At 38.8% G+C, this 25,346-nt stretch overlaps 1 protein-coding gene across 1 annotated transcript in view; it reads right to left on the bottom strand.

Moving 5' to 3' along the window:
- Positions 1 to 261: 261 nt before the first annotated feature.
- Positions 262 to 25,346, bottom strand: part of LOC149003539 (protein SEMI-ROLLED LEAF 2-like) — a 74,060-nt gene continuing 48,975 nt past the window's right edge. The window contains exons 11-20 of the mRNA XM_089138360.1: positions 25,197 to 25,346; positions 24,668 to 25,087; positions 24,409 to 24,558; positions 23,694 to 23,769; positions 8,518 to 8,645; positions 8,192 to 8,392; positions 7,949 to 8,086; positions 3,367 to 3,492; positions 1,230 to 1,445; positions 262 to 1,065 (exon numbers count right to left, since the gene is read on the bottom strand). Of these exons, the coding sequence (XP_088994486.1) occupies positions 901 to 1,065; positions 1,230 to 1,445; positions 3,367 to 3,492; positions 7,949 to 8,086; positions 8,192 to 8,392; positions 8,518 to 8,645; positions 23,694 to 23,769; positions 24,409 to 24,558; positions 24,668 to 25,087; positions 25,197 to 25,346 (1,770 nt within the window). The 3' untranslated portion in view covers positions 262 to 900. The remainder of the gene's footprint in view (positions 1,066 to 1,229; positions 1,446 to 3,366; positions 3,493 to 7,948; positions 8,087 to 8,191; positions 8,393 to 8,517; positions 8,646 to 23,693; positions 23,770 to 24,408; positions 24,559 to 24,667; positions 25,088 to 25,196) is intronic.

Here is a 25,346-nt window from a genome sequence, read left to right on the forward strand (position 1 = left end):
AATTGTTTGTGCTTACTGTGCTTGGATGTCCATGCACAAACAGCCGTGGTGAGGATTATTCCTTCCCATGAATTGGGGATTGAGCAGTTCACAAGGGAACTGCTTTTGATACCAAAATGGTTCTGATATCTAATATTGTAGTTCTTTTTATTTTTATTGTTTATGGGTCTTTTATTCAATCTGATATTTTGTAAAGGGGAGAAGGAAGGCAGACCATCTAACACAACCATCATGTAGACATGTACAGGGGAGAAACAAGCATAACGGGCACAGTACATGTGTACAAGTAATTTTCTAGACATCATAGTATTTTTTTTTAAAGGTAAAATACCAATTTCGTTTTTAGTATAAGGGAACTTTTATTTATAGGACAGCCATTATATATGCCACCATGAAGAGTCGAATCCATGACCTCTTCACTCAGAGGTATAGAACGATTATACCACAGTGGACAGAGAAGAATCTGTGCAGAAACTCGGACAAGTTCCTATCGAAAAGTGTTCTCCATGTTAAATTTTGAAAGAAAACTAGAATAATAGATACAAACAATTATACATCCAATGATGGAGAACATTTTTCTAAATCATCTGCTGGAGCAACCAGTCGATATGCCCCCAGTAAGGAATTATGAATTACAAAATGAGGATGGGAAAAGAATAAAGTGAAAAGGAATAGAAGAATAAATGGACATTAAAGAAACATCTGAATGATCTTTCACTACAAAAGTGTACACTTTTCATGATGGGAACTGGCAGCATAGCAGATCACCTGGTGCTTGAATTTCACGAGCAGCAGACGCTAAAGCGATCTGGCCTGCATTAAGCAGGCAGTCCGACTCTGAAGGCTGATGATAGTTGTTCATCTAGCCTAATAAATCAAATGTCTCATGCATCATTTGCGTCAACAACCAGCAGCCTTTAGAAAGTGGTCATATGGACTTGAAGATGGCAATCCGTAAGGGTAAGGTTGCTGCTGGAACTCAGTTGCACACAACATTGGACCGGAGCCAGCCATTGGCTTCTGATGATTAAAACTTATGTTCTGGTCAAGGAAAGGATTACCACTCTGCAATTGAATATCCTTCATGTCAGAAAAAGGATTAACAGAGAATTGGATATTGGTATGCACAAAAGCAAGTAGACATGCACATTTAAACATATTCAAGCAATAATAAATCTGTGCTGGAATGATTCACAGAGTGAGTATAACTGCAAGGAATCAGCATCAACCTGTGAATGAGATGGCATCTGCTTTGCCTCATTGTTACTATCCCGTAAACGGAAACTCATTAAATTTTCCTGTTTCTGCTGAGCAACCATGAAAGTGGATAACTTTTCCTTCTTCCCCAACAGAAAGGCCTCACAGTGGTTGGCCATTTCCTTGTATGGTACATCAGGTGTTGTTGAGACCGAGAACCTTCCAACTTGACCGGCAGTCTCCAAAGCCTATGCACATTTCAACTTCTTAGTATATAGAAAAACATTCTATTATGAAAAGTCAGAAAAGCTTGGATTTAGTGAACTGATCAGATTGGTGAAGCTAATAATATCGTAAAGCTTATAACTAAGCCAAAATGGAGATATTCAGAGGGAAGTAAGGTCCCACATTCACTTGATGGAGTCGACATGAGAGACAGTTAAAGCCAACAAAAGGAATCTGATGGGTCATCATATTAATAATGTCAATGGTGCAGCAGAAATGAAAGGCATTTTTTTTGAATGATTTGTTTGAGAAAACAAGTTTAGACATCAAAGGTTAAGCCTAGTTTTGCTAGATTTGGTGCAATTTTAAAATAACTAAGGCAAGGTGTCCAGCAGCTCAACTCAATAAGTCTTCTTGCAACCAAATGGGGTTGGCTAGACACATACCCTCTATTCTTGCTATGCTTAAAGCCATGACAAGCAAATCCATAAAAAATCCCCAGTAACAAAATTATAAAAAAAAAAAAAAAGGGAAAAAATCATAGATATTTTTTAAGTCTATTCTTGGAATTGGAGTTGCAAGAGCATACAAAGACATCTATTTTTATGCGAAATGCAGAATTCGTGTAAGAACAAAGTACACCTTTTACCGTTTTCGGGGAATAGAAGTTGCAAGTATGGCAAGACTAAAGATTGACCAGACAAATGAAATCCCCAATTTTAAGAGGGGTATGATTAACCATTCTCACTTTCCTAAAGTTGGCATCGTCAGGGGATGAATATTCATTGTGAACCTTGATAGACAACCACTGGGAGGTGCTGAATTTTGCTAGCTGATAGTGATGTAAAAATTTGGTGCATTATGTCCAAGGATGTCATGTCTTGAAGTTCATGTTCAGCTTACATGTTAAAAAGCATAACCAAGTCAACTCAGGATTTTCTAGATTCTTTCTGCTTTTGTTTGGGTAGAAATCGGCCGAACCCATCCCCATCGCTATATTTGTCAAGAAGAATATTGTGGTCCACGTAAAAAATTTGTAGTATACCATTGCTCAGTGTAAGGGTGTTCAGAGCTGCACTTGAGATACCCTGTTTCTTATTTTGTCTCTCATTCTGATTTATCTCTCGCTTTTCACTCTTGTCTTTCTACTATTTCTAGTTGCCCAGTTTGTACATATGTTGTAGAGACATTGTCTAGTCATGGCTGGAGAACAACTACATAGGAAGAGCTTGGCCTTAGAGGAGAATCAGACATGTTATTGTCCTCTTGCCTCTCAGGAAGTTTGCTATTGGTTGTTGTTGGGTATATGTTGTCAAGCTTAACCCTAATGGTTCTCCTGCTCTGTTGAAGGCCTGTTTAGTTGCCAAGGGCTAGCTCAGGCCTATGGAGTTGCTTGTCCAGATACTTTTTTGCTTGTTGCCAAAACTTGCTTCTATTCATAATTTGATTTCCCTGGTAGCAAGTCATCATTGGCCCTTACACTGGCTCGATGTTAAGGATGCATTCCTTCATGGTGACCTTCATAAAGAGGCTACATGGAACAACCACCTGGTTTTGTTGCTCAAGGGAGTCTGGTATGGTATGCAAGGCAAGCTAAGAAGTTTCTACATGGTTTAAAGCAGTCTCCTCAGGTATGGTTTGGATGGTTTACTAACATGGTTCCTGAGTTTGGTGTGCCACAGACTCACGGTATGATAGTGATCACTCAATTTTTTATCAGTGTCCTACTTGAGAAGAATATTCCTCATTGTTTATGTTGATGATATTGTCATCACTGCAGATGATGTTGCAGGTATCCAAGGTTCAACAACTTGCTTGTAACAAAACTTCCGAACTGATGACCTCAGAAGATTCCTACAATCACTTGGTTGCAATGTTGCTCCAAAGTCCAACTTTAGAAGTGATAATATAATTGCATGATAAACAATAAATTGGGTAACGTACCGATTCTAGGAGTTGATCAACACTCAAGAGACTTGATGCTTCCGTGCCCATGCGCAAATTTGGATCTGTTTGACCCTCGAATGCTTCGGGAAGAGTCTCATCATCCATTGAAATTAGAGGTCTAACCTGCACATGAAAAGTGGATGTATACATATCAGTCTAAATTATATATTGAAAGAACATACATGATTTTTGAAACATTTTTGTTATATCTATTTATTTAAAAGACTTATAGGGTTTGCAATTTTATTTTCCAATTGCTTGATTGAAATTTTCATTTATATTCTTCAGAAAGATAAAAGACAAAATCACTCCTAACAAATTGCCACGTTAGGGAATTTTAATTATACATAAGCTATATCTTTCCCTTCTGCATCATTCCTGAGGCAACCTTTCCTAAAATCTGGTCATTATTAGTTAAATATTTTACCTCTGAAAATTTCTTATAGGATTACACCAATCTCCATTCCTTTACAGCTCTCAATCTATTCTCTCTTTGCTCACCCCCCCCCCCCCAAAAAAAAACCCAAGTCTGACAACTTAACCCCCACTTGGCAACCTTTTCCATTCCACCTGCCCATACCAAGAAACTCATTTCATTTGATAACCTCTTTTTGAGAAAAATTACTTTATTAAGAAGATCTATGGTTCATATAGTCTACTTGTCTTCCCTTTTCTCTTCCTCCCTCTTACATACACTATTTTCAATCTGACAAGTATCTCACCTTCTTCCTCTCTATTCATCTTAGGTATTCTGAGGAGAAGGTAAGAAGATGAGGGAAGAAGAGAGAAAACATAGAAGAAGAACAGAAAGGAAGAGAGGAAAGTGATTTTGGAGGAATGTTGTGTGATTGGAGTATTGTCTCCACCTCTCTCATATTGCTCCACTAATAATAGAAGACAAACTGCATACATCTCCGTAAGGAGGTGAAAGGTAAAAACAAGATCACAATGTAATGCAACTAGTGATTACATGAGCTCCAACAAAATCCTCTTTCCTCATTTATCCATAAAAAAATTAATGACATACAATTAACTTGATTAATTTATGGTTGTTCTATTAGTTCTCAGTTTCTTCCATTAAAATGGTGTTAAAGAGCAAAATTGGAAAAGAACAATAAAATAAAAGGAGAGCGCTAGCTTGAGAATGGAAGGTTTCCTTGTAGAGTTTGATTCTGAGTCGATTAACTGAGTTTAGAAGATGGAGTTGTAATCTTACATGGCTCTATGAATAAAATTGTAACTGCTGGAGGCTTACACAGAAACGAGTGGCCTCCTAGGCTATTCTTAGATTCTCTTCTTCTTCTTATACGTCTCACCTTCTCTGTTTTCCCTATTCTACCTTTCTGTTCTCTGATTCGCAAATGGAATAATTGTCACTTTCTCTGAACATCTTTTGTAATTTATACTTCTTAATTTTCATGTTGGTTTTCATATCTTTGTTCTAGTTTCATGTGGTTGTCTCTATCCTGCCTATTTTTAATTATTTTATTATAACTATATTTTACTGGAATAGATGATTTGGTTCTTTGTTTAAAAGAATTTTTGCAACTTAGTATTTGTTATATAATATTAACTTTGAGTTTTGTATATACCCTGTCAAGAGTATTAAAAATATTGTGCATTCAGTCTTTTTATATACAACAACAACAACAACAACAATAAGCCTTGTCCCAACTAAATGGGGTCGGCTACATGGATTCTTGCCCTCCAATCAGTTCTGTTCGAGGCCATGCTAGATACAAGGCCTAAGCTATACATATCCTTTCTCACCACTTCTCCTAAGGTTATCTTAGGTCTACCCCTAGCTCTTCTAGTTCCTTCAATATGGATTATATCACTTCTCCGTACAGGAGCATTTATAGGTCTCCGTTGAACGTGGCCGTGCCACCTCAAACGACTTTCTCTAAGCTTATCACTTATGGGAGCAACTCCCAGCCCAACTCTAATATGATCGTTTCTTATCTTATCCATCCTAGTTTTGCCACTCATCCATCTTAGCATCCTCATTTCTGCTACACTGAGTTTATCTATATGATTCTTTTTAACAGCCCAACACTCTGCACCGTACATCATAGCTGGTCGAACAACGGTCCTATAAAATTTTCCTTTAAGCTTTAATGGAATACGCCGATCACATAAGACCCCGGACGCACCTCTCCACTTCATCCACCCTATTTTAATTCTTTGGGAAACCTCATCTTCCAAATCACCTCTTTTACTTATGATTGAACCTAGGTACCTAAAACAATCACTCTGAGAAATCTCTTTATCGTCAAGTATCACCACCTCATCATCTGGCCGATCATGACTAAAATTACAAACTAAATATTCTGTCTTCGATCTACTAAGTTTAAAGCCTTTTGATTCCAAAGCTAATCTCCATGATTCTAATTTGGTATTAATCCCCACTTGGGTCTCATCAATCAACACAATATCATCCGCAAAAAGCATACACCAGGGGACCTCATCTTGAATGTCTTTGGTTAATTCATCCATTACCAGTGCAAATAGATATGGGCTTAAAGTTGACCCTTGATGTAACCCAACTGTTATCGGGAATTCATTACTTTGTCCCCCCACTGTTCTAACACTAGTCACCGAACCATCATACATATCCTTAACTATATCTATATATTTACTTGCAACACTTCTTTTCTCTAGTACTTGCCAAATTAACGCTCTAGGGACTCTATCATAAGCTTTTTCTAGGTCAATAAATACCATATGAAGATCTTTCCTACATTCTCTATACCTTTCCATAAGTCTCCTAATTAAGTAAATAGCCTCCGTTGTAGATCTTCCTGGCATAAACCCAAATTGGTTCTCCGTAACTGAAGTTAAGTGTCTCAAACGGGTTTCAATTATTCTCTCCCATAATTTCATCGTATGGCTCATCAATTTAATGCCCCTATAGTTATTACAACTTTGAATATCTCCTTTATTTTTGTAAATTGGAACCACAACACTTCTCCTCCAATCATCTGGCATTTTTCCTGTGCTCATAATCTTATTAAACAACTTAGTCAACCAAACTAGTCCATGGGTTCCTAAGCTCTTCCATACTTCAATTGGGATTTCATCAGGACCTTGTGTCTTGCCGAGTTTCATCCTCCTTAAAGCTTCTTTTACTTCGGACATCGAAATTCTACGTATATAAGTTCGGACCTTGGTGCCTTGGTGAAAAGTGTAATCGTCCGAAACATAAGTGCTTGAAGAATGCTCATTTAGTAAACTAGGGAAATAGGTTTCCCATCTTTTCTTAATATCCTCCTCACAAACTAATACTTTACCATCTCCATTTTTAATACATCTAACATGGTCAAGATCTTTACTCTTCCTATCCCTCATCTTAGCTATCTTATAAATAGATTTTTCCCCTTCCTTTGTGCCCAATTTATTATACAACTCTTCATATTTCATTTCCCTTGCTTTTCCTGCAATTTTCTTAGCTTCATTTCTATCCAACCTATACCTATGAAGATCCCCAACATCTTTAGTTCTTTGCCATGCCTTAAAACTAGCTTTTTTATTCCTAATGGCAACTTGAACCTCACTATCCCACCACCACGTCTCTCTATAAGAATGAGTCTTTCCTTTTGATTCACCTAGAACATCTTTAGCCACCTTCTTAATACACATAGCCATCTCATTCCACATTGCATTGGTATCCCCTTTAAAATCCCATTTTCCTTGTTTGACTACTTCATTAATGAAGGATTTAGAGTACTCTCCTTTCAAATTCCACCATCTTATTCTGGGATAGTTTACCTTGGACCTTTTATGTGTTCTTGGGACTAAGCACATATCCAAGACCACAAGTCTATGTTGTGCAGTTAAGCTTTCCCCCGGTATCACCTTGCAATCCTTGCACAACAATCTATCAGTCCTTCTAGTTAAGAAGAAATCTATTTGGCTTCTATGCTGTCCACTTTTGAAAGTAATTAAATGTTCATCTCTCTTTTTGAAGTAAGTATTTAATATAGATAGATCAAAAGCAGTAGCAAAATCTAAAATTGAAATCCCCTCCTCATTCCTTTCTCCAAAACCATATCCTCCATGAACACTCTCATATCCTCTTTGATCTTTTCCAATATGTCCATTTAAATCACCTCCTATGATAATCTTTTCTCCTTGACGAATTCCTTGCATTAATCCATCCATACTTTCCCAAAATTCTAGCTTTAGACTTTCATCTAATCCTACTTGAGGTGCATATGCACAAATTATATTTATGCATTCTTTCTCCATTACCAGCTTGATAGCAATAATCCTATCACCCACTCTTTTAACATCCACCACATCATTTTTTAAATCTTTATCCACTATTATACCCACTCCATTTTTATTTGTTTTATCCCCAGTATACCAAAGTTTAAAGTCATCCAACTCTTTGTTCAGTCTTTTTATATATGCAGGTTATTAAGAGTTGTAAAGATTTTTATGTTAGGTGTATTTTTGTTTTAATCATAATTTTGTAAAAACAAAAAAATTACTTTCCTTGTTTAATTAACATATAAAATTCTTAAAATTCCTCACTGCAGGTTTGCTCATAGTATAGGTGTTACGTGAAACAGTTTACCTCATCCACTGAACTGTTCTCCCCTGAACTGAATGGTGGGACCTCCTCTTCTGTGTCCATAAATAAATGAGATCCCAAAGGACACATTTCATCAGGAGAAAATTCATTGAGCAACTGCTGTCTTATAGTTGATGAGTCCTGCAAAAATGCTGCAAGTCAAGATCACAATTTAATTGGACTATTAATGCTACTGAAGCTACACCTCTTAACTCTGTGAGATGATTAAAAGTTCAGGAGGATTGCCTCTGATGAATTTTCCACACTCTTTGCAATAATTGCAGCCAAGGATTCATTGGATTGGTCCTTAGTTATTTCTATTGCCGAAAGAGACTTCAAGGCAGCCTTATCATCATCTTTTGATCCATATACTTTGAATGAATGGTCAGACCCAGTATTAACCGCCTGTAGTTTCCAATCTCCAACCAAATTTAGGAATGGATCAACCTGACAGAAGCAATAGATTATAGACAAGAGTATACATAACTAAGTAAATCAAACTTCAGGATTGCTAAATTGCCATGTAAAAAAGTGAACAGATGCCAAAAAGATATCACGACTGAAGTACTAACCGTTTTATCTAAAAGGGATGCTTTAGTGAGAGGAACAAGGAGAGGGATATTGTATGCATTTGCTGAAAAGGTCAGCATAGATGTTGCCAAGGTAAATAGTGATCTGCGATGTGATGGCTGGAGTGGACCTGTAAAAAGTAAGGTGCTCATTTGAATAGGTACAATTCTGTTTAAGTATCCTAGAAGAAATTCATCCATTGCTTTGTCAAACACATGTCAGCCTACTAGTGATCCATGAAATAGACCAAAGGACCTGTCTTACTAAATGAGCATATCCATTTTAACCATCAAAAGAAAAAACTGACAAAAATTACACCCATTTGCTAGCTCTAGAATAAGCAGTGGAGTGGCACAAATGATTCCTGAATTACCAACCAACAATCAGCATATAGTGTTGAAGAATGTACAGAAGCACCAAGCCTTAATTGTGAGAATCTTTCCTTTTTTGGATGTATTGCATTATCTTCTAATTTTGGTATAGGAGCCTTGGTGAACAAGGTTTGGGGTTTTGAAACTCATACTTTCTGATTTTCTGTTAGTTACTAATTCTAGAACCTTCCCTTTCTGCAGTTTTTATTTTGGACAGATCTTAGGAGTTAAGAGTGCTAGTAACTTGTGTCTTCAAATTGTATTTTTCCCCCTCCTTTCTGGAAGACAAGTTCCTTGTCTCTCAAGTTGTAGTATTGAAGGCTATAAACAAAGGTTACCTGTGATTCTAGTTCTTCTTGCTATAATCGCAAGTCTTGCTGTGGTTCCTCTCACATCCTCTTCTCCTTTCTTCTTCTCTGTTCTTATTTTTGCATTGTTTTGGTTCATTAAAGTCTATTTGCTAAGATGACATCGGAGATTTATTGACTCAAAATAGTGTAGTTCTATTCCTTCTTCTGAAGCTCAAATTTGTGTTCAGTTCTCCTTGGTGCGCAGCCACCTAATGTTGTACCTAATATATGGTTAGATAAGGTATTTATGTGAACTGATCTATTCTACCTATTACCCTATTTTTAAAGGTCCCAGAACTGAGATCATATTCAGGTTTTTTTTACCTCCCTTCGTCAGCTTGTAATTTTGCACTCTGCAGAATTTGTTTCTCCCCATTCGGCCTGTAATTCGCAGATTTTCTGCTGCATTTTCTACTCAAGTTATGGGATATTGGTTTGAGCTTCTACCCTACTGATTGTGTGATATCTACTACAAGTTATAATGTCTTTAGTTACTTGTGCTTCAACTCAAGTACTGCTGAATCCCAAGGGATCACAAGTTGATCCAGTGAATGTTCAGGTTACCTCCATCAAACTCAAAAGTGGTTCTAATTATTTGCTTTGGTCACAAGCTGTTCATGCTTACATACTTGCAAAAGGTAAACTTAAGTTCATTGAGTCTGAACCTCCAGCTAAGACTGACAAATCCTATCCTAGTTGGATTCAAGATGATGCAATTATCAAAATTTGGATGTGGAACAGCATGAAACTTGATGTTGCAGCCAATGTTATGTTTCACAAGACTGCCAAGGAAATATGGGATGATTTGCAAGAAACCTATTCCCAGGCTAAAAATATGACTCGGATTCATAGTATTTACGAAAAGTTATTCCAATTTCAGCAAGCTGACAAGTCTCTCAAGGATTATTAAAACTCTTTTAAAGGCATAATGGAGGAGTTGAATGTCTTTCAACCTATCACTATAGACATAGAGAAGCTTAAGGCACAACGGAATGAATTTTTTGTATATAAGTTTCTTGTAGGATTGAACCCTGAACTGAAATCTGTGAAAGGACATCTTCTTGCTGGTGAACATGTCCCCAACTTCAGTGAAACATATGCTAGACTTCAGCAAATTGCCTTGCCTAAAGGGGGTTCTTCTGGAAGTAGTTCTAAAGGAGAATACTTCCTTTACTACATCTTGTGGAAGAGGACATGGTCGTGGTTCAAGGGAGTTAGTCGACCTCCTAGAAGCCGTGGCGTTCAGTAGTCTAATAAGGCATCTAGGCTTTGCACTCATTGTGGTAAAATTGGGCATTTGGTGGAAGCCTGTTGGGCCAAACACGGAAAGCCAGAGTGGGCCAAACAACTTACCAATCATGTTGTATCTGATGGTGGTACTGATACAGTAGCAAACAACGATAATGGTTTTGGATCTTCTTCTGGGGACTTGTCTAAGACTCTTCGAGATGATGTAAGCCAAATCTTTCGCCGTCTACAAAATATTGAGACCGTTGCTTCCAAATCCACTGATACTTCTGTTGCCACTCTCTTTTGCAAGTAACACAACCCTTCTCACCTCTGCATCCACCCCTTGGATCATTGATTCAAAGGCTTCTTCCCTCATGATTGTTAATTCATCAGTTTTTAGTTCTTTTTCTAAATTTACTAATAATTCTGTTGTCATATCTAATGGTACTTCCACACCTATTCTAGGCTTTGGAAGTGTTTCCCTTACACCTTCCCTTACTTTGTCATCTGTACTTCATGTTGTTAATTTCTTTTTAGTTTGTTATTTGTTAGCCAGTTAACTAAAGCTTTGAATTGCTCCACAACTTTTACTCCTAATTCTTGTGTTTTCCAGGACCTTCACACTAGGAAGACGATTGGTGGAGGGTGTGAAAGGAACGGTCTCCACTATCTGAACTATATTGTCCCTACTGCGGCTCTTTCTGATGATGGTGTAGATGCCTTCCAGTAGCATTATTGTTTAGGACATCTTTCCTTAGCTAGATTAAAAAATTATTTCCTTCTTTGAAATCAATGTCCAGGTTAAATTGTGAGGCGTGTGAGTTGGGGAAGCACCACCGTGCCACCTATCCTCCATGCTCTATCCCTCGTAGTGAGTCTTTGTTTTCTTTAGTTCATTCAGATATTTGGGGTCCTTGTAGAGTTAGTAATAGGCATAGGTTGAGGTATTTTGTTACTTTTGTGGACAATTTTTCACGTCTTACATGATTGTACTTTCTAAAGGATCGAACTGAGTTCTTGCCTATAGTTAAAAATTTTATTCATGAAATAAAAACTCAATTTTCTCTTCCAGTTAAAGTTTTTAGATCAGATAATGCTTTAGAATATGTACAAAATGAGATGTCTAATTTTTGTGACTCTCTTGGAATGATTCATCAAACCAGTTGTTCATTCACTCCCCAACAAAATGGAGTGGTTAAACACAAGAATTGCCATCTCTTGAAGGTTGCACGTGCTCTATTAATTAGATGAATGTTCCTAAGAGTTACTGGTGTGATGCTGTTTTAACTACTGATCATTTAATTAGCCGAATGCTTATGACTTTTCTTTCTGACAAATCTCCTTTTTTAATTGTTTTTCTGAATAGAGATTCATTTATAGTTCCACCCAAAATCATTGGTTGTGTTTGTTTTGTTCATGTATCACCTACTGTGGATAAACTTTCTTCTAGATCTATTAAATGTATTTTCCTTGGGTACTCTCGTACTCAAAAAGGTTTTTGATGTTATGACCATATTCATCGGAAACAATTTGTAAATGTTGATGTGACCTTTCTTAAGGACACCCCCTATTACACTAGTCCATCTCTATCTAGTGAAAACCATGTTTCGAATGATGCTCCTCCAATTTCCCTCTCTTGTTCCTTTGAATGATAGTGTCCCTCTATTGGTTTATCAGTGACGACGTAGGTTAGCGGAGTGTATTGTGGATGGTATAGTTCCTCCTGTGGATACTGGCAGCTCTCCTTTAGTGGCGGCTGAGGCTGATCCTACGGAAGTTCCCTCTTCACCCTCTTCACCAGCAGATGGAGATCCCATTCCTACTTCAGATGACTCATTGATTGCTTAAGAAAAGGTACCCATACTTAGATTTATGTTTTGAACATTGTTTATTATGTTTCTCATTATGTCTTTGTTTCACAATTACCTCCCAACTTTTCTTTGTCTTGCCCTTTCTTAATCTCTTCCATTCATATTCCAGCCCATCATAATAAGGCCCTTAAAAACCTCGGCTGGAAAGCTACCATGGATGCGGAAATGGATGCTTTACGAACTCGGCATATATGGGCTTTAGTAGACTTGCCTCTTGGAAAATATGTGGTCCGTTGTTTTTTTTGGATGAATAAATAGTAATATTAACAAAAAAGGAACATACAAAGACCATCTTTAGGAGGAAGATTGGAAAGAAGAGTTAAGGCCCCAGGAGACAACAATAAGCTTGTTCCTTGGGGTATCATCAATTAGGGGACGGGGAGAAGCTACAAGTCTTGTAGAAACATCAAAACATATGGCATTCCAAATCATATTTTTCGAGCGGGATTTGGAAGTCCATCTTCGAAGATTATGCTCCCACCATAGATGATGGACATAGACACAAAACACGAGCTTACCAACCCGATCACAAATGGAAGAATCTGGAAAGTTTATCAGAATCCAAGACCACTCACTAGCAAAACCAAAGGATAGCCTCGAATGGGGCCAAATATAGGATCATGCTTTTTCCCAAATAGATTTGGAAAAAGGGTAAGAAAAGAAAAGGTGATCAAGGTCCTCCGAATCATTCCAACAAAGGATGCAGTTTGGGTTAACAAGGATATGGTGGCCAGTAAGGAAGGACTGGGTGGGGAGAGCAAGGTTAAGAGAGCAAGGTTAAGGGCTCTCCAAAGGGTAAGGGAGTGCTGAGGTATGTAGCCTTTAAACTAAACCAAGGGAGGCCAGGGGTTTTTGGGTTATGGGCACGAAGAAGGTTCCAGGTTGAAGAGGTGGAGAAGGTTTTGGTAGGGGATGGAATCCAAATGGTAATGTCGCGGGGAGTGCTAGAAAGGGTAGGAAGGGAATCCCAAACCTGCGTGAGAATGTGTGGTTCGTTATTGGTGGGTGTATACTATTAAGTATCATTCTGATGGTATGGTTGAACGGCTCAAGGCTCACTTGGTACATAAGGGCTATACACAAACATACGGTGTGGACTACTTTGAGACTTTTTCACCTATGGCTAGACTTAATTTTGTTTGTGTGTTGATTTCTTTAGTTGTCAATTATGATTGGCCTCTGTTTCAACTTGACATAAAGAATGCTTTCTTGTATGGTGACCTCAATGAAGAGGTTTATATGGAGTAACCTTCAGGTTATATTGCTTAGGGGGAGGACAATACTCATGTTTATAGGCTTCATAGACTCAAGCAATCTCCAAGGGCTTGGTTTGAGAAATTTAGTAAGACTGTGGAGTCCTTTGGATTTGTTCAGTGTTATTCTGATCACTCTATCTTTGTTAGACAACAAAATGATGGTTTTGTCATTATGGTAGTTTATGTTGATAACATTATTCTTTTAGGTAGTGATAATAGGGCAATTGATACAGTCAAGACATACTTACAAAAGTCTTTTTAGACCAAAGACTTGAGTGATCTACAGTATTTCTTGGGAATTGTGGTAGTTCGTAGTAAATGAGGATTTAGTTTGTCACAAAGAAAGTATGTGTTGGATCTTTTGACAGATATTTGTATGCTTGTGTTTAAACCTACTGATTTTCCCATGGACCCTCAGTTGAAGTTAGGATTGGATGTGCAAGAGGATGTCCATTGTTACAGGAGTCTCATTGGAAAGCTTATTTATCTCACCATTACTTGTCCTGATATTTCCTATTTTATTGGTGTCTTAAGCCAATTTATGCAACCTCCTAGAAAAGCCCATTAGGATGTTGCGATGAGAGTACTTCAGTATCTCAAGAGTGCGCCTAGGAAGGAACTGATTTATTGGCCAAATCAAAGCATGAATTTGGTGGCTTTTTATGATGCTTGATTGGGCAGGGTCTGTAGCTGATTGTCGATCTACAACAGATTATTGCACTTTTCTTGTTGTGATAATCAGGCTACTACCTATATTGCCAGTAATCTAGTGTTCCATGAGAGGACAAAGCATATAGAGGTTGATTGTCACTTTGTTTGTGATGCAGTTAAGAAGAAAATTATTATAACTCCCTTTGTGGGTCAATTGACCAGCTAGCGGATTTGTTCACTAAAGCTCTGTTCAAGCCAAGTTTTCAGACTATTTGTTGCAAGCTGGGCATGAGAGACTTGTATGCTTTAGCTTGAGGGGGAGTGTTGAAGAATGCGCAGAAGCACCAAGGTTGCTGCAGCCTTGGGGCACAAGCTTACTTTTAAGGATCTTTCCTTCTTTGGATCTGTTGCATTACCTTCTATTTTTGGTGTAGGAGCCCTAATGAAAAAGGATTGGGAGTTTTGGAAGTCATACTTTCTAATTTTCTGTTAGTTACTAATTTTAGAACCTTTCTTTTCTGTAGTTTCTGTTTTGGACAGATCTTAGGAGTTAAGAGTGATAGTAATTTCTGTCCACAAATTATAATTTTTTTATGGGTAATTTTCATCTGGACCCCCTGAGGTTTGGTTCAAGTCATTTTTAGTCCATTATAAGTTTTCTTTTGCATATGGCTCCCCTGTGGTTTCAAGAAATGATTAAATAAGGACAAATTTAACAGAAACCATTAATTTAATAATTTTTGGACGAAAATACCCTTGTTTTTTTTTTTCAATTTATTTGTTTTAATTTGCCTAACAAAATATAATTAAGAACATGTAATTGTTTTTTAATTTGTTTTTTCTTTTCTTCTTGAATTTCTCTTGATTCTATTCGGCTAGGCCAATGCAGGGATCTACTTATTGATCAATGAACTAAAAGAAAATGGGCAAAGAGAAATCAGAATCTTATTTCTACAAAATCAATACTAAAACTAAAGATTCAACGAATGCCCAAACAAACCAGACAATAGGATCCCAAATCCTCCAAGAACAGAACTAGGGCAAGCAGGAGCCGAATCCCCGATAAAAATCCTCCAAATCCAACTTTGAAAATTATGAGCACCGAAGTTGAACTAAGATGGATCGTATTGGAGAATATAGTTCAACAGATTTGGCTAATATGGGCTTCTTCAACGAGGAAAAAAGGGGAAAAAAAAAAAAAGAAAGCGCACTGGATTCTCACCCAGGAAAAAAGAACAAGGAAGAAAAGAAGAGATACTGCAATTTTAACCCAAAAGAGAGACACGAAATGACAACTGCCAATCCAAGAAGAATTTTCTCCCACAGAGGCAGTTCCCCTCTTCCCATGGTTCCATAAACATCTCTCCTAACAAAAGCAGCGAATTTCTTATCGAGTTCCTGCAAATCCTCATGAACAAGTGGAGAATAACTGACGTTGGAATCCAATTTCAGCAAAGGCGTCTCATCCTTGCCGGATCCCTCAGGGCGAGGCTCTTCAGCTGGTTCGACAACTTGCTGTTTCTTGGATTCAAATTGTTTAGCTCCATCTCCATTATTGAATCCAAAGATACGAGAGCCTAATTAAAAATTAGGGCAAGGTAGTTATTGGGACCTCTGTAGTTATCCTTGCCTAACTACAGAGGTCCCATTTCGTTTTTTGGGACCTTTTCTTCAAGGAGACTGCAATTCTGTAGTTATCCTTGCCCTAATTTTCCTCCCATTTTTTCTGCTATTGAAGACCGAAACGAAACGACATAGCTTCTAAAACAATTAAATCGAAAAAATAGCTAGGGTATTTTTGTCACAAAATTATTAAACTAACGGTTTCTGTTAAGCTTGTCCTTATTTAATCATTTCTTGAAACTACAAGGGAGCCATACGCAAAAGAAAACTAAAACTGGACTAAAAGTGACTTAGACCAAACCTCAGGGGGTCCAGATGAAAATTACCCTTTTTTTATTTCCTTTTTGGAGGACAAGTTCCTTATCTCTCAAGTTGTAGTATTGAAGGCTATAAATAAAGTCACTGCGATTCTAGTTCTTCTTGCTAGAATTGTTGGTTTTACTATGGTTCCTCTCACTTCCTCTTCTCCTTTCTTCTTCTCCTCTCTTCTTCCCTATTCTTCTTATTTTTAAAATGTTTTGGTTAATTGAAGTCTATTTTCTAACATATAGGAATGCATACTATGGTATGACTTCATTCAACAGGGCTTCATGCATATTTAGGGAGAAGAAAATTTGCTAGGGTAATATAGGATAGAAAATACAAGAGGAGTGCACAAATTGAGTTAACTTAAGGTGTCAGCATAAGAAAGACCTTCCCCTTCCAAAGCTGAAGTTTCTTGCACAGCAAAAGCACAATATTGTTGCAAAGATGAGTTGTCTACAAGGAGAGGATCAGAGGTAAACCAAATTATTTCACCAAACAACATCCTCCTCTATGTTGAGATCATTCATGGTCTCAATTGGAAAGCCGCCTTCTCCCCTGCTGCTCTCCTCAAAATTTATTTGCACAAAGCCTTCGATTACCTTGGATGGAATTTCCTTTGTGATGTGTTGACTGCCATGCTATTCCCCTGTTGTTCGTTCACTGGATCCATCCCCTACTTCTGGGTCCTGGTCAATGGTTCCCCTGTTGGCATCTTTTCTGCCAATGTTGGAATCCAATAAGGGTCTCCTCTCTACTCCTATCTCTTCTCTCTAGCCCTAGAAGTCCTTTCAGAAACCTTCAGGATAAAGCCAACCAGCATTTGATCTCCCCTATCCCTAAATGTGAATCTCTTAATCTCTCCCACCTTGCTTTTGTTGATAATCTGATGATCTTCTGCAAAGCTGATCTCATCTCCATCTCTGCCATTATGTCTTCCTTTCACCTCTTCAAGTCCCTTTCTGAGCTCAGGTTAAACTCCTTAATTCTGAGTTGTTTCTCTCTAGGGCCTCCGATGCGGTCACCACCTACCTTCTCTCTATTATCGGCTTCTCCTAGGGGTCTCTCCCTATCAAGTATCTTGGCCTCCCCTCATCCCTGCTCACACTCATTGCCTACCACTCCCTTTGCTTGATTAGATTATGGAAAAACTTCAACTTTGGAAAGGAAGACTCTTGTCCTATGCTGATAGGCTTGTCCTAATCCAATCTCCACTCTTCCCAAATTCACCATCTACGCCATAGAGTCCCTCTTCTGTAGATTCCTATAGAAATGCCTAGAAACCTTGGAATTCCTTCACCTTGTTAAATGGGCCAATGTCTGCAAACCCAAAGATGAGGGAGGTTTTGGCATCCACAGCATCAGGGACCACAACATTGTCGGTCTCCTTAAGCTATTGTCGAAAATACTTTCCCTTGATAACTCCATCTAGGTCAATTGTGTTTACTCTTACCATCTTAAGAAACACTCCCTTTGGACCACCCCTTGCCCTCGAACCCCTCCTAGGTCTAGAGGAAGCTTTTCTATCTAAGGCCCCTCGCTCTCATTGCCATCTCCATCAAGGTTTGTGATGGGGCCTCCATTTTTTTCTGGCTTAACCCTTGACATCCTTTAGGAGTCCTCTACCTCCCTTTTGATCCTAGGGCTATTTATTCCTCTAGGCATCCCTAAAGATGCTTCTATTTCTCTTTTCATCTCCTCGAGAGAGTGGGATTTCTCATCCAACTTCCCTTCTTGGCCCTCCTCCATCCTCTCCTTTCTTCCCTCCTCCCTGATTCCCCCTTCTATAATTGAATATTTTCCGCCTACTTTACTTGGCACTTCAACCCCCTTCTTCAAAAGTGCCTTGGGTCAAACTTATCTGGTTCAAGGATCGTAGTCCTAGACAATCCTTTACTGTCTCGGGGGCCCTGATCTGCTATCTCCCCGCCCAGTCCTTCCTTATCCTCCGCCATCTCCTTGCCCCTTGCATCTATTGCAACTATGACCTTGAAATCATCCCTCCCCTCTTCTTCTCCAGCCCTATTACTAGGCCCATCTGGCTCCTTGCACTGTCCTCCATCCTTTGACCTTGAGTGTGCTTGGATCTCCTCTAGCTTTGTTGGCTTTATGATTGTCGACTCTATTGGGAGCTTTGTTGGCTTTGTCACTGCTAGTTAGAGTGTAACTTCTTAGATGGTCCACCAAATCTCGCTCTAATCGATTTGGAAGGCCATATTTAAGGACGTTTGTCTCATGCCAGCTTCTGTTTTCCTTAGACCCCTTGTAGATTCCCCAAGGAACAGGCATATTATTGTTATCTGGGGCTAGATTCTTCTATTTTGTCTCAGCCACTCCTTTCCTAGCTGTAGTCTCCCCCTCCCCCCCAACTCTCTCCCCCTTGTACGTCCCCCTTTTTTTCCTTCTCCCTTTTCAGGTTGTTTAACATATTTAGTATTCATCCAAAAAAAGAGATTCAATATGCTGCATTTGTCACTTTGGTTCCTAAAAGTGGAGAGGCGGGCACTTCTGCAGGGTATAGACCTATTCTTTATGCAATCTGATATATAAAAAATTATCACACAGATTTTGACTAATAGGTTGCAGCAGCTGGTAGGGACCTTGGTGAGCAGAAACCAATCTGCTTTCATAAAAGGAAGATTGATTGTGGACAAGACGACATTGTCGTTCTCCATGACATCGTGAGGGGGATTGAACATAAGGCAGCATCCATATCGGCTGTGTTGACGATACTGCATAAAGCCCATGACTCTCTCAGTAGGAGGCTTTGGTTGGAAGCTATGCAGAGGATGGGGTTTCCCTGATAAGTTCTTGGGGTGGGTGAAAGCATGTGTAATGACTCCTATATTCTCCATTCTTATCAATAGAAGTCCAGCAGGCTATTTTCTTGGAGGAAGGGGCACAAGACAAGGGGATTCCCTATCACCCTATCTGTTTACTTTGGCTATGGAGGCTTTTCAGGTACTATGAGGAAGTTGAAGATTGAAGGTCTGATCAATTACTGCCTAGATGCAAGGCAGCCCAATTTTCTCACTTGGAGTTTGTGGATGACTTGTTGATCTCTGTGAGAGCAAACTTGATCATGGCTAGTATTGGGGCTCTAACTGAGTTTGCTGCCCTCTTTGGGATGCATCTCAATTGGTCTAAGACCTTTATCATCTCAGGAGGCCTTACTCAGAATAGCAGACTGCAATTTTTGGAATTAACGGGGTTTCTTCTTCTTCTTCTTCTTCTTTTTTTTTTTTTTTTTAAACCAATTTGCCTATTAGGTATCTTGGTGTGCCCCTGTTTTCAGGTAAACTTTCCGGTGGAGACTGCATAGCTATCACTGACAGAGTGCGGAGGAGGTTAGAGGGATGGAAGGCGGGGCTGCTCTCTTATGCAGGAAGGCTGCAACTACTATCATCAGTCTTGCAAGGATGCTATATCTACTGGTCTTGAATCTTTAGTCTGCCAGAGAATGTGGAAATAAAGCTATAGTCCATCTCTCAAATTTCCTGCAGACTGACCTTTCACTGGAAATGAAGATGCATCTTTTGGCTTGGAAGGTAGTTTGTAAACCAAAGCAGGAGGCAGGGCTAAGGATTCACTGCATAAAGGAAATGAATATGTTAGGGATTCTTAAGAAGAGCTGGTGGATTGCTTCAAAAGAGGAAAACATTTGAGTCCATTGGGAGTATAGCAGGTATCTTAAACAGGACTCCATCTGGACGGTGCAACCTACCCAAGAATTGCTCTTGGGTTTGGTGGAAAGTGCTGAAATACCGAGATAAGGCAGAATCCTTGGTCGATATCCTCATTAGAAATGGGAAGGGGACTAAAATATGGCTCGGATAAATGGCATTGTGGTAGTGTACTGCTTAACAGATATGGGAACAGAATCAGATATGATTCAGCCTCTAAAAGAATGGAGAGGGTGAAAAAAATTCCTCACGAATGCGAGTGGAGAAATTGCACAGGGCGATTGGCTATTCTAATGAGTGTATGGAGGGATTTATCTTTGATGGAGAGGCTTCATCAGAGTCAATGACTTAGTGGTGTGGAAGGGGACAACTACAGGTATTTTCACCACCAAATGAGCCTGGAAATCCATCAGACAAAGAGCACAAGAGATTGACTGGTGAAGAGCAGTATGGTTTACAAACAATATCCTAAACGCTCCTTTACAGCTGGAAGGAGTCTTAGGGGTGCCCTACCTATTAAAGATAATTTTGTCACTGTTTATGCTTTGCAGGAATAGAAAGCAAGGATCATCTCTTTTTCAACTGCAATTTTAGTACCTTGGTATGGGGCTGCATCTTTACTAAGCTTACAAATACGAGAAGGGCAATGCTAAGGGTACATAAGGCAGCCCTTTAGGAAACAAATGTGGTCAGCCCAAACGAGCAAATTAGAGTGGTAGCAGAGCTAGCTTTTTGTGCAACAATTTAGCTTCTGTGGACTGAAAAGAATCACTAGATTTTCAGAAATGATGCTAGAATAAAGGAGCAAGTGGTGGCCGCCATAGATGAGGATATTATGCTTAGGTGTGGGGCTATAAATTTTGCTTGTAAAAGAAATGCTTAGGCTTTGTTATATTGCTAATAAATGGAACATTCAAGTTGAATGGAGAGTCAGAGTGCCTACAGCATGTTCTGACCAAGCCTCCTTCACATATGATAGCATTGCATTGCGACAGAGCTCTTACTAAATCGGCAGCAACCTTTGGAGGCGTGGTCAGATCAGCAACTGTAAGATCTCTTATAGCTTTTGCAGGAAAGAGGGAGGAGCTGGCGGTCTTATCAATGGAAATGTAAGCTATTTTCAGAGGTTTGCAAACCTGTCTTCAACAAGGATTCAGAAGTGTGTCAGTTAGATGGGGTTTGATAAGTGGCAATAGATATGATCAATGGAAACACTCAGGGGCCATGGAAAAAGTGCAGCCTATAAAAGGAAACATTCTGCAGATGGCAGCATTGCTATATGACAAGGAATTTTGGCATGTTTGGGGAGAAAAGAACCAACCGGCAGACTACATGGCAGGAATATAGACAGGATCAACTCAGTTGTGATGGAAACCTCATGAGTTCACTGGAGAGCTTGAGGGGTTAACTAAGAAAGATGCGGGAGGATTTGTTTATTTCAGACAATAATTGGGCTTGTTTTCCTATTTCGGGTACTGTTTAGGAAGTTATGCCTTCCTTGATAGGATTCTCCTCCCTCCTGCTTTTAGGGGGGGGGTTCTTGGAGAGTGCTGAAGTGTAAAATTTTTCTTTAATTAAATAAAAAGCTTTAGACAAGATCATCACGTTATCCATGAAGCAAGAAGAGACATTTGGAGGCTTTTGATGAGAACATCAGCCTTAGGCAACAATTTCGAGTCTACCAGCAACAAGGACGTAAAGATCAGCCCATGGCAGCACCTATGTAGGTCAACAACAAATTCAAAGGCTACCAGATTGCAAGAGTTTTATGATTCGATGAGAAGGATTGCCTGTAGGCAATTTTTTGAAATCTTTAGATTTAACTTGATTTTTTTTTCTTTCTCTTTTGAGTGAGTTGAGTATGATTTGTTATTGGTTCAATTTTGAGTTATTTTAATGCACCTAGGTTTGGGTGATCCAATGCGCTATATTTAGCCAATGGGTTATTTTTATTTAACTGTAATTTGGGATTTTCAATTTTGCCCCTAAATATTAGATTTGGGTAGAGAGCTATATAGGGTTTCCTTGGGATGAAATAATTTTTTCTATTTAAAGACATGTATGGGAGAAAAGAAAAATTATTGAATGAAATTGAATTGAAGAAAAACTCAGAGACTCCTTGGGCAAGAGTCCTTTCTTTTCTTTTCTCTCTCCCGGAAAAAAATCCCCTCTTCTCTCTTACAGTAAGCTCTCTTCTTCCCCTCTTCTCTTGTCTATTTTACGTAACAGCCCCCTCCGCCCCTCCCCCATTTTTTTCCTTCTCTTCATCTCTCTGTTTTAGATTTCTGTGTGATAGCTTGCTGCTACCTTTTTTTCCTTTTTCCCCTTCTCTGCTAGTGCGTGAACAGCTCCTGCTGTCCCTTATTCCCCTCTTCTTTTCTTTCTTCTTCCATTCCGTCCCACCTTACAGCAGGCTTACACTAAGTAAATCTATATGTTGTTTCTTCACTACCAAACATTTAGCTTCCTACATTACTGCTGGTTGTGTTACCATCCTATAAAATTATCCTATTGACTTTTACAAGGAATACATCAATCGCAAAACACTTTGGATGCATACCCGAACTCTATCCGTCCAACTTTAATTCTTTGCGCAACATCACCTCTACTGCTCCCCCCATTATTTGTGATGGAAATATGGAACCTAGGTACCTAAAATTTCACTTTATGTTAACTACCTATCATAAATTTTCACAACTTCATCTCCAGTTCCATTGTCCTTAAAGTTGCAGACCATATACTCTATTTTTGTTTTGTGTATATTGAAAACTCTAGAGTTCGAGATTCATTCGCATAATTCCAACTTGGCATTTATGATACTTTTGTCTCATCCACACCAAAATATCTCCCTTTTGTGCCCTTTGTTTGAATGCCCTAGAAAACATTGTCAGCCATGTTGTTCTTGGCACTTCACTGTCACCATATGGAAAAGGGCTTTCAGCAGTTGTTGGTCCAGTTGCAGAAGAATAGATTCCTTCTCAAGGGAATGGGTTGGGATCATATGACCTTGTAGGAACTCTAATTGTGATAAAGCTGGACAACTAGACTTTGGTGCCACCATTTCTCATATTTGGATGGAGGAAAATCTTTAAAGATGAACCTCCATCTGTCATTCTTTTTATTAGACCTGCATTTGTTATCCCATTATCATGTTTTAGAATTCCCACAGAACAGGGATGTTGTTTCATGGGATTTACCTGACACCTTGATTCAGCCTCCCACCCTTTTGTCCTACTTTAAGATGCTGTGTCTTGTGACCCTTGTCTCTTTGTCTTCATCCCGTATATACCCCCTTGCCCTTTTGGTGAAGATTTTTTATTTACTCAAAAAAATATTGTCACCAAATAGAATACACAAAGGGGTCTGATCTTGAATGTCCCTGCTAAACCCATTTATGATTAGCACAAACAAAAATGGGCTTAAAGCTGATCTTTCATTGGTCACTCCAAGCTCACTGGATCCTAGAACAGGTCGGCCACAAGTCCAATTTCAAGACTTATTCCAATCAAATATCCTTCCATGTATTGGTTCTTTTTATTTTTATCCATGTATGCTTGCAGTCTCTAGATTTTCAGAGCTTTATCCTGCCACGTGGAGAGTGCTGTTTGGGCTGGATTTCAACACAAGGGCTGGGGACCTTGTGGTCTACCTACCCACAAAATTTTGACCTCATCCAATCTACCACATGGTAGAAACTTGAGCTGTCCTGACAAGCCTATCTAGAAAGCTTGCCATCAATAACTTATATATTATCTTATAATGAGTAAGATTTCTAAATGTGAGAAAAAACACAAAAACTTATAATTACACATACATGTGCAAATGTCCTCAGGAGCTTACCTCCTTCTCCAAGAGAAATGCTCCTCAAGGAAAAAGCAATCTGGAAACTTCGAATTAGAACCTCATGACTGGAGTTCTGAAAGAGAAAAATAAAAATAAACAAGAAGAATGACAAAAAGACTATTTGCATGTTGAATTGTAGAGCAATTTCAGAGTTGTAGGAAATTGATCACAATGAGCCATCAGATATTTAGTCGGCAAGTAAAAGATAATTTCAATTGTTTATTGATCACCAACAATAGTGTTATAGAAAATAAAGAACTAAGGAAAGGATAACAGACAAACTCAAAGGATAAAAAAGTGCCTAGAGAACCCAGGCAATCAAAATCCTTCGGGTACAAGTCAACATTGTCATTCCTACGGAGGAAACAATAAGTTAATCAGTACAGCTTGATGTACATGGACAAATTGGACTTCCAGACATGAGAAACCATAAGTGCCATTTAATTTTCTCAATTGAAATATCTTTTTTTCCCCCAAAGAAATTGCTACGTGCTATAAGAATGAATTTCGTACACAAAAGCCGTCCATCCCACTGGTGTATGCACATACTCAGATTTTAGACTCGATAACACATACTGAATACCAGAAAAAACGAAGTGAATGCATGAGACAGTTAAGTATAGCAATGCCAGCAAGAAATTCTAAGGAATGAAAGAGACAAAAAGGATAAATTCAATAAAAAATTAATCTCTAATGGTGGCTCCAGCATTACCTTTGCTCGAGAAAACAACAGTACCAAAGTATAAGTATGAGCAATTGCTTGATAGTTCTCTGGTGTGTTTTCAGGAGAAACTGACTGTGCCCAAAGTGATGAAAGCAGAAGGGTCATTTGGCGACTGCTCAACCGAAGGCCAGTTGGGTCCTGAGTTTTAGTGAACAGAAAGGCAGTTATGAGAGGTGATGGTGAAGCAGAAGTATTAGGGACTTCATAAATAGAAAACAAGGAAACAGGAAATGTCAATGCCACATACTGGTTCCTTATTCAAACTGCTAATGTCATTTTCCTCCATGGTTAGAGGTGCAGGGGGATCTTTACTATACACTCGACTGTAGGATGATTTCAATCTGTGCAGCATGACATTATCATTGATTTTCTGTTTCCCATCATCTACAGCATCGTCTGTAACATCTTCAGAAATTTCCTGTAAGGAATGTTTCTCCCTCCAAAGCTTGTCAAAAATAGCAGCTGAAGAAGAGAAGACGGAGACTGTTCTCGAGAGTGTCCTTTGTAAACCATTTTGTTTAGACAAGTCAGGAGAAGCTGAGGGACGAGGGCAAACAGAAGATGGGACAAGAACAACAGAAAATATGCGGTGGGCTCCAACCCGTGTTTCTCTGTCTGGATAGACCATAACTCGTAGCAATTGATGAAATAATGCCTCCGGGAATGCCTGCTAGTTGAAACAAGTTTTTTAGATTCCTGGCTGGTAATAAAACACAAAGAGCATAACTAGGGGTGGATAAATAACCAAATAATAATAAAAAGTCTTTTTTTCTTGCCTTGTTTTGATATGATAAATTTGGTATAGATGAAATTAATTGGGCAGTACGATAAAGGGCAGAAATTGTAGTTCTTGCAATAATAGTAACCGTAGAAATGTTCTCCAACATCACAGCCATTATGTCAAGAACAGGGCCTGCATCTCCAAC

The sequence above is a fragment of the Hakea prostrata genome, chromosome 10, assembly GCF_041222555.1.
Source record: "Hakea prostrata isolate BN-2017 chromosome 10, UWA_Hpros_2, whole genome shotgun sequence".
Taxonomy (NCBI): Eukaryota; Viridiplantae; Streptophyta; class Magnoliopsida; order Proteales; family Proteaceae; genus Hakea; species Hakea prostrata.